General features: G+C 42.3%; 1 protein-coding gene across 1 annotated transcript in view; it reads right to left on the bottom strand.

Moving 5' to 3' along the window:
- atrn (attractin) overlaps positions 1 to 13007 on the bottom strand; it is a 376923-nt gene that overhangs the window by 327892 nt on the left and 36024 nt on the right. Inside the window, exon 2 of the mRNA XM_060840099.1 lies at positions 26 to 109. Within this exon, the coding sequence (XP_060696082.1) occupies positions 26 to 109 (84 nt within the window). The remainder of the gene's footprint in view (positions 1 to 25; positions 110 to 13007) is intronic.

Genomic DNA, 13007 nt, shown 5'->3' with positions numbered 1-13007 from the left:
GTAAAAGGAAGATTCAAATACTCACTGTCCTTCAATAAGCCAAGTACACTTTGTTTTGTATTTATAATTTCCAGGTCCATCAGTAAGATATCCAGATTGTCCAGTTAATCTGTAAAGTAAATCAAATTATAGTTATTGTTGGTACATTGAGAGGTTTAATACAATCAAAAAATGTGTGAAGGCAGTGACTGAAGGAAGGATGAGACGTCTAACAAAAAGAACTACAGATAATTCTCCTATAAAGCCATAGATGTGTTCCAGCAAAACCTCGCTTAATAGAAAATTGCTTATTATAAATAATGAGGCCAAGGGAAAAGTGGGGTGAGAGGCAGACTAGTAAAAATTATCTGTCATGATCGGTCAAAAGTCACCTAAAAGTTCAACATAATGCATAGCACAATCTGAATGAAGGTATAAAACAAATTTATCAATGAAACAGAGGTAGATTTAACACAAAACATTTCAAAAGTATTGTTAAAGCAGAGACAGAGAAACATTGTGGTGCATAAGGTAGACTCCGTCATTCCTGTTAAGCAAGCAATATCTCACATTCTCCTCTGAGGGGAAGAAAGCGAGGACTGGAGATGCTGGAGATCAGAGTCAAGAGTGTGGTGCTGGAAAAGGGCTTATGCCCGAAATATCGATTCTCCTGCACCTTCGATGCTGCCTGACCTGCTGTGCTTTTCCAGCAATGCACACTCTATTCTCTTCTCACGCTCAAAATGCTTTATAATATCCAGCTTCTCATCCAGTGATACAACCTTTCTTTTGTATTTACCACTCATAAGTGTATCACCAAGACCTTCTTGCTAACATTCTTGTCACTATACCCCTCCATTTTTTCAAAAAAAGAATAATCTAGGAATAGTGCACCTTTCACAGGAAGCTGTTCCATTTTCCCTCTCAGAAAGCTGCTCTCTTCACTGCACCTCTCAGACTAGATTAGATTCTCTACAGTGTGGAAACAGGCCCTTCGGCCCACATCGACCCTCCAAAGAGTAAGCCACCCTCTTCCGACTAATGCGCCGAACATTATGAGCAATTTAGCATGGCACACTTTTGGATTGTGGGTAGAAACTGGAGCACCCGAAGGAAACCCACGCAGACAGAGGGAGAATGTGCAGAGGGACCCTGGGCGCTGTGAGGCAGCAGTGCTCACCACTGTGCCACTCTGCCTCCCACAGAAAGCTGCTCTGTTGGTAGCTGACATCGATTCATGCACAGGATGGCATGAAGACCAGCACTGACATCGGCACACACATACACAAAACAGCATGGAGACTACAGCATGGATGTTGGCAAATGGGCAGAAACAAAGAACATGAAATGATCACCACCTGAATTGTATTATTGCGAGCAGAGGTAAGCATTCTCAAGAATACCGTTCCTTCATCCCTCAGCAACATTATAACCAAATCACGCTACCAGAATGAGCATTATCCAAGAACTATCTGAATTGAATTGAATTGAATTTTATTGTCACGTGTACCAAGGCACAGTGAAAAGCTTTGTCTTGCGAGCAATACAGGCAGATCACAGAGTTAAGCAGTATAGATAAGTAAATACTAGGTAAACAGCAGCAAAAACAAAAACACAGGTACAGGCGATTGTTAAGAATCTGAGAGTCCATTCAGTATTCCAACAACAGTAGGGTAGAAACTGTTTCAAAACAAGCTGTTGCATGTGTTCAGGCTTCTGTACCTTTTCCCCTATGGTAGAGGTTGTAGAAAAACATTGCCAGGGTGGGATGGATTTTTGAGAATGCTGCGGCCTTTCCTTGACAGCGGGCCTGGTAGATGGATTCTATAGATGGGAGGTTGGCCTTTGTGATTATCTGGGCTGAGTTCACCACTCTCTGTAACCGTCTCCAATCTTGAATGGTACAGTTCCCAAACCAGGCAGAGTGCTCTCGATGGCACACATTGGCAAGGGTATTCGCCAGATTTCCTCAGCTGCCTGAGGAAAAAGAAATGCTGTCGGGCCTTTGTAACCAGTGCGTTTAGATGAAGAGTCCAAGAAAGCTTGCAGATGACCACTCCCAGGAGTTTGACACTCTCCACTCGTTCGACCTCTGTGCTGTTAACACGTATGGGGACATGAGTGACATCCCGCCCAAAGTCAATAATGAGTTCCTTGATTTTGCCGGCATTGAGAGGTAGGTTATTCTCAGTGCACCATTTTTCCAGGACTTCCACCTCCCGTCTGTAGTCTGTTTCATCGCCATCTGAAATTCAACCGACTATGGTGGTGTCATCAGTGAACTTCCAAATACCATTAGTCTGGTACTTGGCGACACAGTCATGGATATACATTGAGTACAGTAGGGGGCTGAGAACGCATTCTTGGGGGGCAGGCTCCAGTGTTGACTGTTAAAGAGGATGAAATATTGTCACTGATAGTGGCCTGTGGGTCAGGAAACTGAGGATCTAGTTGCAGAGAATGGGGCTTAGTCCAAGATCACTAAGTTCAGTAATCAGTCTCGAGGGGATAATACTGTTGAAGGCTGAACTGTAGTCTTACGTTGGTTCTTGGTGTCAAGATATACTAGTCATGGTTCCAGACAGTAGGGAGAGTATGATATAAATGGGAATGTAACATTAATTGGATAAACCTCTGCAATTTGGCAGATGCCAGCATTATAACTACACTTGAACAAAGTTGTGAAACATATCTGAACAAGCTAATTAAAAATATCTTCCATCTCAGCGTAACCCACAAAATTCCAAAAAATATCCCACAATAAATAGTTGTTTGTTAAGAGCATAACGTGAGTAGTGATAAAAAAGACATTTTGTCAAAGTTTGTCATCTTGAATTCATCAGGATAATTCCCAAGAAATAACTCAGTGAAAACAACAGTTATCCTGTATGAAGGGAGTGGGGAGGAAAGAAAATATGACTCATTATCTAGTACATTATCCAACGCAATACCTATACCAGAGTCCATTTGCCAATCAACCAGCACTTTCCTCTCATACAGTAAACACTTAGTTTTCCCACTTATTTGCACTTATCAGAACATGCAAGAATTCTAAAGAGAAAAACGTTCAATAAAATGTCTTTTTTCCCAGTAATCTTACTGTAATCTGGCAAGTGAATGCAAAGACTGCTTTGTTTTAATACAGGAAAAAATGAGGTCTGCAGATGCTGGAAATCAGAGTTGAAAATGTGTTGCTGGAAAAGCGCAGCAGGTCAGGCAGCATCCAAGGAACAGGAAATTCGACGTTTCGGGCATAAGCCCTTCATCAGGAATGAGGAAAGTGTGTCCAGCAGGCTAAGATAAAAGGTAGGGAGGAGGGACTTGGGGGGAGGGGCGACGGAGATGTAATAGGTGGAAGGAGGTCAAGGTGAGGGTGATAGGCTGGAGTGGGGTGGGGGCAAAGAGGTCAGGAAGAAGATTGCAGGTTAGGAGGGCGGTGCTGAGTTCGAGGGAATCAACTGAGACAATCAGCGTTCCAAAAAGACCACTCCCTCCGTGACTCCCTCGTCGGGTCCACACCCCCCACCAACCCAACCTCCACTCCCGGCACCTTCCCCTGCAACCGCAAGAAATGCAAAACTTGCACCCACACCTCCTCCCTTACTTCTCTCCAAGGCCCCATAGGATCCTTCCATATCCGCCACAAATTCACCTGCACCTCCACACACATCATTTACTGCATCCGCTGCACCTGATGTGGTCTCCTCTATATCTTCTTGCCGAACGTTTCAGAGAACACTTCTGGGACACCCGGACCAACCAACCAACCCAACCACCTCGTGGCTCAACACTTTAACTCCCCCTCCCACTCCACCAAGGACATGGACTCCTCCATCACCAGAACATAACAACACTACGGTTGGAGGAAGAGCGCCTCATCTTCCATCTAGGAACCCTCCAATCACAAGGGATGAACTCAGATTTCTCCAGTTTCCTCATTTCCCCTCCCCCCACCTTGTCTCAGTCGATTCCCTCGAACTCAGCACCACCCTCCTAACCTACAATCTTCTTCCTGACCTCTCCGCCCCCACCCCACTCCGGCCTATCACCCTCACCTTGACCTCCTTCCACCTATCACATCTCCATCGCCCCTCCCCCCAAGTCCCTCCTCCCTACCTTTTATCTTAGCCTGCTGGACACACTTTCCTCATTCCTGATGAAGGGCTTATGCCCGAAACGTCAAATTTCCTGTTCCTTGGATGCTGCCTGACCTGCTGCGCTTTTCCAGCAACACATTTTCAGCTTTGGTTTATTACAATCAATACTTACATTCTGAAAAACAACAAGTTTGCAATTTCCTCAGTTGTCAATGCGCATTGTTGGTCCTGCAGAATTAGTCAACTTGTAACTGCAGTCATATGAGACAACGCTCTACTCTCAGATCCTTAGTACTATTTAACATTACAAAGTGCAGCCCATGCTAACAATCTCTCCCAGAGTTTAATTCAAACTACTCAATACATAATGTGGAAACTGGCAAAACAAAACTCATGTTTTGGGATATTCCACAATCTTCCACAAATGCATGCAAGGCTGAAGCTATCTGCAACATTTTCTACAAGGAAGGAAATAAGCACTAATGAAATTCTGATTAAAAGCTCCACCATTTAATATAAATCATGGGAAACATCGAAGTGTCTGAGGCAAAGCAGCACAAGGCCAATACACATGTTGAGGATCTAAGCAATTGTGTCCATTTTAACAGCAACTCCCTCAATTTTCCAGACAACTAAAAACAGGGCCCTGCTGCTCTGTATGACAGTCATAAAGACAGAGATGTACAGCACGGAAGCAGACCCTTTGGTCCAACTCATTCATGCCAATCATACATCCCAACCCAATCTCGTCCCACCTGCCAGAACCCGACCCATATTCCTCCAAACCTGTTCATATACCCAGCTAGACTCCTTTTAACTCCTGCAATTGTACCAGCCTTCACCACTTCCTCTGGCAGCTCATTCCATATACGTACCACACACTGTGTGAAAATTTTGCCCCTTAGGTCTCTTTTTCTGTCTTTCCCTTCTCACCCTAAACCTATATCCTCGGGTTCTAGCCTCCCCCAACCCAGGGAAAAGATCTTGTCTATTTACCCTATCAATGCCTGTCAATTTTATAAACCTCTATAAGGCCACTCCTCAGCCTCTGATGTTCCAGGGGAAGGAGCCCCAGCCTATTCAACCTCTCCCTATAGGTCAAATTTTCCAACCCTGGCAACATGTTTGTATATCTTTTCTGAATCCTTTCAAGTTTCACAATATCCTTCCGATCGGAAGGAGAGTTTTTTGAAGTAACAAAGAAGATTGATGACAGAGCAGTAGACGTGATCTATATGAACTTCAGTTAGGCATTTGACAAGGTTCCCCATGGGAGACTGGTTAGCAAAGTTAGATCTCATGGAATACAGGGAGAACTAGCCATCTGGATACAGTACTGGCTCAAAGGTAGAAGACAGAGGGTGGTGGTGGAGGGTTGTTTTTCAGACCAGAGACCTGTGACCAGTGGAGTGCCACAAGGATTGATGCTGGGTTCTCTACTTTTCGTCATTTATAAAAATGATTTGGATGTTAGCATAAGAGGAAAAGTTAGTAAGTTTGCAGATGACACCAAAATTGGAGGCATAGTGGACAACGAGAAGGTTACCTCAGATTACAATGGGATCTTGATTAGATGGGCCAATGGGCTGAGAAGTGGCAGATGGAGTTTAATTTAGATAAATGCATTTTGGGAAAGCAAATCGTAGCAGGACTTATACACTTAATGGTAAGGTCCTAGGGAATGCTGCTTAACAAAGAGACCTTAGAGTGCAGGTTCATAGTTCCTTTAAAGTATAGTCACAGGTAGATAAGATAGTGTGGTATGTTTTCCTTTATTGGCCAGAGTACTGAGCATAGGAGTGGCTGTACAGGACATTGGTTTGGTCACTGTTGAAATAGTGTGTGCTATTCTGTTCTCTTCACATGCAACTGTTGTGAGTCTGCTCTGCTTCTCATCAGATTCATCTTAAAAGTAAACTATTGCAATCTATTTCATTCTCAATATGAGAATTGCATCGTATACTGTTAAGATTTAAGAATTCTGATCTGTTGCTGTATTGTCTGGGCGCTGAATAGAAGTATGTACACTTCAAAGCTTAAATCTAATCTCCTCTTGAGCTCCAATGTCATATCATAAGTATACAACATGCATGGCTCTTGTAGTGCAGTGGTGGAATCCCTACCTTTGAGCCAGGAGACCCAGGTTCAAGTCTCACCTGTTCAAGAGATGTGTAAGAACAACTCTGAACAGGTTGATTGAAAAATCATTTGTTTTACAATACATAAGGGGTCATTCAGTCCATTATATCTGTCTGCGCTTTGAACAGTGATCCAATTAACTCCTTGCTCCATTTTTTTCTATTACAAATGTCTCCTTTTCAGGAATAGATTCAAATCTTCTGTCACTGAGGCAATGAACTTTGAAGAAAAATATCAGTAAGAAGGGATAGTTATGAGTATTGTGGTCAAGAGGTCTCATGGAGACGGTAAATAGCAAGTAATATTCGGGCACACAAGAATAAGGCAATGAACATGCCTAACAGAGGCCCTGATTACTTTCTAGTGTAATTATCATCAGTGTATTCTTGATTAATTTGATGAAGATCAGGATGGACTGCAGGTTTAACTAAGACTAAGCAACTACAGTAGATTAGAAATAATCACAGACTGCTGTCAAAATTCAGCAGGTGTGGCAGGTCTGCAGGTAGAGAAACAAAGTTAATGTTTCAGTTTCAGCATGACTCCTCATGTGACTAATGACAGTAAATTCCTAAGGTGAACATGATCAGCATAATGTATTCAAATAAACCCCAAAGGGATTGCTAGTGCTTATATATTTCATGCACACTTCTGCATTAACAGTATCATAGAGTCTGAACTGGAAAACTGCCAAAGTGGTCTGGTTAGTTTTGCAGGTCAGCGATCAATCTTATCAATTATGTTAAGGACAAGCCTTTGTACGCAACTGAATCAGAGTGATCGTGTCTCAGCAATACAGAGATATGTTCTCCCTACACATACTGGAATAAAACATTAAACTAAATACAGTCTTGAGTAGTTTGAGAAAGAATAAGGGCTTGTTCGAAATCTAGTGAATCACCACCATAAGACTCAAAATTAACAAAACATTGTACTTGCGAAATGGTGAAAATCTCAAACCAGTGGAGGCCCAAAAACACTCAATTTCACCAAGATTATTAAATGTCAGGACAAGGTACAGGAAAGAAATCCAAAACAAACTGTAATCCAAGGGGATACTAGTTTTGCACCAATATAAAGTTCTGCTTAGGCCATATCTGGAGACGGAGTGATAATCTAGAAGAAATTATTGGCCTTAGAGCGAATGCAAAATGATAGCTGGGGACTAATGATTACATTATAATGAGTGATTAAACAAACTAGAGCTGTATCAGACATTTGAAAACTTGAGAGTGAATTTAATTCAAGTGTTCAAGATATGAAAAGAGAATTCTAAGGTGAATCAAGAGAAACTCTTTTTGCTGGTTAAAAGCTAAGATGGAGAATATAACATCAATCAAAGCTGACATTTTAAGGGTCATGTTCAGAAACACAAAAGGTGGTAGGAATTTGCAGTTTTCTTCTGTTGACTTCACTAACTGTAAACTGCAATTCTGATTATTTAAAGATGTTTGTGAATGAAAATAATTACAACAAATGAGTCAAAAACAGATGTATATGGAGTTCAGTTTCAGGCAAAAACTACATTGCATATCAGGAGAACCCATTACAAAAAAAAATACGGAGGTATGGCATTGAGGGTGAGTTGGAGGTTTGGATTAGGAATTGGCTGGCTGGAAGAAGACGACAGAGGGTAGTAGTTGATGGTAAAGGTTCATCATGGAGTGCAGTTACTAGCAGTGTTCTTCAAGGATCTGTTTTGGGATCATTGCTGATTGTCATTTTTATAAATGACCTGGAGGGGCTAGAAGGTTGGGTGAGCAAGTTTGCGGATGATATGAAAGTCAGTAGAGTTGGTGACAGTGAGGAAGGATGTGGCAGGTTACAGCGGGATAAAGATAAGCTGCAGAGCTGGGCAGAAAGGTGACAAATGGAGTTCAATGTAGGTCAGTGTGAAGTGATTCACTTTGGTAAGAGTAACAAGAAGGTGGGATACTGGGCTAATGGTCGGATATTTGGTAGTGTGGATGAGCAGAGAGACCTTGGTGTCCATGTACACAGATCTCTGAAAGTTGCCACCCAGGTAAATAGTGCCGTGAAGAAGGCATAAGACGTACTGGCTTTTATTGGTAGAGGAATTGAGTTCCGGAGTCCTGAGGTCACGTTGCAGTTGTATAAGACTCTGGTGCGGCCGCATCTGGAGTATAGTGTGCAGTTTTGGTCGCCATACTATAGGAAGGATGTGGAGGCACTGGAACGGGTGCAGAGGAGGTTTACCAGGATGTTGCCTGGTATGGTAGGAAGATCGTATGAGGAAAGGCTGAGGCACTTGGGGCTGTTTCCACTGAAGAGAAGAGAGGGTTTAGGGGTGACTTGATAGGGGTGTACAAGATGATTAGGGGTTTAGATAGGGTTGACCATGAGAACCTTTTTCCACGTATGGAGTCAGCTATTACGAGGGGGCATAGCTTGAAATTAAGGGGTGGTAGGTATAGGACAGATGTTAGGGACAGATTCTTTACTCAGCGAGTCACGAGTTCATGGAATGCCCTGCCAGTAGCAGTGGTGGACTCTCCCTCTTTATGGGCATTTAAACAGGCATTGGATAGACACATGGAGGATAGTGGGCTAGTGTAGGTTAGGCGGGCTTGGATCGGCACAACACCAAGAGCCAAAGGGCCTGTACTGCACTGTATTTTTCTAATTCTAATTCTAACCATGAAATTGCACTGCAGAAAATTTCATGAAATCAAGCAAATGTAAAGCAATTGTACGAAGCTGATTTATTTTGGTCTTCTTTATAGTTGGTAATGCCTGCCCTTTTGGTTTCATATTCTTTGCTTTAACATTGAGCAAAACTTTGATATAAAATTTAGATTTTAAGAAAACATAGCCAGAGGGTATCAGACTATGATTTGACTCAGGTCAACTGAGGACTTCTTTGTTACAATGACGTCATCCATAGTTCAAGCGCATAAGCCCATGGCAGTCAATTTACTTTGATGCTACGAAGGAAACAGTTGAACTTCAGTGCCTTTTAACATTGAACAATGCTGCTGTTTTTCAAATTATTAGTCATCAAAGAATGTGGCAAGCAAAAAGTCAGAAGTTAAGGATGATTGATTTTTAGATTAGATTAGATTACTTCCAGTGTGGAAACAGGCCCTTCGGCCCAATAAATCCACACCGACCCACCGAAGCGCAACCCATCCATACATTTACCCCTTACCTAACAATACGGGCAATTTCACATGGCCAGTTCACCTGACCTGCACATCTTTGGACTGTGGGAGGAAACCGGAGCACCCGGAGGAAACCCACGCAGACACGGGGAGAACGTGCAAACTCCACACAGTCAGTTGCCTAAAGTTATCTCAGGCAATCGGTACAAATAAATCTTGTCAAATACAGTCAAAAATCCTATCCCTCAGAATTCTTTCCAAAACTTTGCTGACCACAGACATGAGACTGACTGGTCTGTAATTGCCACGGATTTCCCTATTACCCTTCTTGAAAAGAGGAACATTCGCCTCCTTCCAATCCTCCGGTACGACTCCTGTGGAGAGTGAGGAGGATATCCTCACCAGCGGCTTAGCAACCTCCTTTCTCGCTTCCCAGAGCAGCCGAGGATAAATCTGGTCTGACCCTGGGGACTTATCAATCTTAATGTTTTCCAAAATTCCTAGCACATTAACTGCATCAATCTCGATCTGGTCAAGACTGTGTCCCAGCTCCTCTAAGTTTTAATTTGCAAGAAGTTCCCTTTCCTTGGTGAAAACTGAAGCAAAAAACTCACTTAGAGCTTCCCCTATCTGCTCAGATGATTTGACAACTGTTATTCCCAACACCGCAAGAAACTTCAGAGGGTTGCAAACACAGCCGAATCCATCACATAAAGCAGCCTTCCATCCAATGACTCCATCTACACTTCCTGCTACACTTCAGGAAAGCAACCAGCATAATAAAAAAACTTCCCGAGTTATACATTCCTTTCATCCTCTTCTAGCGGGCAGAAGATACAAAAGTTTGTAAACACATACGAATAGATTCAAAAACAGCTTCATTCCAGCTGTTCTCAGAATCTTGAATGGACCTGTCAAATGTTAATGCTGATCTCTCTGCACTTTCTTGGTGGCTCTGACACCATTCTGTGCTTTGTTCTGCTATGCTAATGCATTTTGTATGGTACAATCTGCCTGTATAGCATGCAACACAATACTTTTCACTGCACGTCAGTACATGTGACAACATTAAGTCAAACTGCTCAATATTCCAAATGTGGTATGACCAGAGCCATTATACATCTTGCACATGTGATCTTGCATTCTAGCCCTCTTGAAATAAATGCTAACATTGCTTTTGCATTCCCAATTGCCCAGTGAACCTGCGTGTTAACCTTAACCAAATCCTGATCTAGGACTCTCAAGTCTCTTTATGCTTCAAATTACCAAGCCTTTCCACATTTACAAAATAGTGTATGCCTCTATTCTTCCTTCCTTGCATCACGTCACACTTAGCCATATTGTATCCCATCTGCCACTCTTCGCCTACTCTTCTTGCCTGTCCAAGTCCTTCTGTAGTCTCCTCACTTCGTCAACACTACTTATCCCACCACCTACCTTTGTGTCAACAGCAAACTTAGCAATAATGCCCTCAGTCCCTTCAGCCAGGATTGTTAACATACAACGTGCAAACCTTTTGGAGCACTGCTCCTTCATCATATAAAGTCTCCCGCCTCAGCAGTCTAAAGCTTGTGATTTCAATTTAACCTGCTGGACTATAACCTGGTGTCATGTTATTTCAGAAAATAATTGAATTGATGGCTTTGTATGCTCCCAAATGGTCCTAGATAAGTTCACCAGAAATCAATGTCTTTTCACTATCCCCAAACTCAACTAGTTGTACATGATAACATCCACTCATGTTTTAGTGGGGTCAATAATTATGAGTGATTCACATTTCATGCCTTAATCTAACATTGTAAAGGCTTTCACTGGTCTAGATCTGCTAGGAGGACTGTAGGTATCTACCGTAGTCTGAAAAACTTTCCTCGCATGTCTCCTTTAAACTTCCCCCTCTCACCTTAAACCTAGTTTTTTTTTAAATTGACATTCCAGCACTTTAAAGAAAATTACTTTTGGAACAAAAGCAATATTGTTACCTTATTTTTAAAATAATTTTGATAGGTTATTCTATCAACCCCAAAGTTCCTCAGTTCACAGACTAAAACAGGATGATGCCAACAAGAACCAGAACAGTGAGTGAATTCACCACAGAACAGTACAGGTCCTTTGAACCACCATAACCCCATTCTAAATAATCCCATATACATACACATGGTCCGTATCTCTCTATTCCCTGCTTATTCACGTGTCTGTCTAAATGCCTCTTAAACTTTGCAATCGGAGTCAGAGGCAGACAGGGTGGTTAAGGCAGTGTTTAGCACGTTTGCCTTCATCGCTCAGACCTTTATGTATAGGACTGGAGCATCATGCTGAGGTTGTTCAGGATGTTGGTGAGGCCTCTTCTGGAATAATGTGTCCAGTGCTGGTCGCCCTGTTATAGCAAGATTATTATTAAACTGGACAGGATTCAGCAAAGATTTAGCAGGATGTTGCCAGGACTGGAGGGTTTAAGGTATCAAGACAGGAAATTTCTTCACAGATACCCGTCAACCTCTGTCTAAGAAAGAAACTTGCCTTGCAGAACTACTTTAAACTTTCCCCCTTTCACCTTATACCTACGTTCCCGAGTATTTGACATTTTCACCCTTGGAAAATGAATCCGACGATCCAAATTATCCATGCCTCTCATAATGAAAACAATCCAAGTTTGTCCAAGCTTTCCTCATAGCAATGGCATTCCAAGCCAGAAAACATCCTGGTAAACCTCTTCTGCACTTTCTCCACAACCTTCCTAAAGTATGCCAACCAGAGCTGCACACAATATCCCCCAAAGCCTAATCAGAGCTTATAAAGTTGCGAAATGATTTGCCAACATAATGACCTGAACGATGAAAGCAAGCACCCCATACACCTTCTTTACGACATCATCCAATCATGTTGCCACTTTCAGGAACTATGGACTTGCACCTCTAGATCCATCAGTACATCAATATTCCCAAGAGGTCCGTCATTTACTGTATACACTCCTTTTGCACTTGACCTATTAAAAAGCATCATCGCACACATGTCCAGATTAACCTCCAACTTGGATTTCTCCACCCAGTTGTCTCTAACCTGACCTCCCCCATAAAAAACTATGCTGACCATCCCTAACAAGTTCATTCTTTTCCAAATGCAAATAAATTCTATTACTGAGAATCTTTACCAATAACTTTCATACTACTGATCTAATGCTCACCAACCTATATGTTCCTGCATTATCCCTATTGCCCTTAAACAAAGGAACTGCACTGGCTATTATCCAGTCTTTTGGGACCTAACCTGTAGTTAAGGAGGATACAAAGATTTCTGTCAAGACCCCAGCAATCTCCTCCTTCAGTATCCGAGAATCAATCCCATTAGGCTCTGGTGACTAATCTGCCTTCACGTTTTTCAAGACACCCAACACCATCACCACAATGTTGGCATGCCCCAGAATATCAATAAACCCTTCCTAATTCACCATTTTCCATGTCCTTCCCCTTAGTGAATAATAATGTCGTCACCCATTTCTCTGGCTCCACACAAACTCCCTCTTTTGTCCTAAAGTGGATCTTCCCCTTTCCCTCGCCACCTCTTGCTCCTAATACACGTGTAACATGCCTTGGTATTCTCCTTAATACTACTTGCCAAGGGCGTTTCATGGCCCTTTCAGCTCTCTTAATTTCTTTTTCCCTTAATTTCTGAT

The sequence above is a fragment of the Hemiscyllium ocellatum genome, chromosome 1 (assembly GCF_020745735.1).
Source record: "Hemiscyllium ocellatum isolate sHemOce1 chromosome 1, sHemOce1.pat.X.cur, whole genome shotgun sequence".
Lineage (NCBI taxonomy): Eukaryota > Metazoa > Chordata > Chondrichthyes > Orectolobiformes > Hemiscylliidae > Hemiscyllium > Hemiscyllium ocellatum.
The sequence above is the reverse complement of the archived record's forward strand: the minus strand, read 5'-3'. Positions and strand labels throughout refer to the sequence as shown.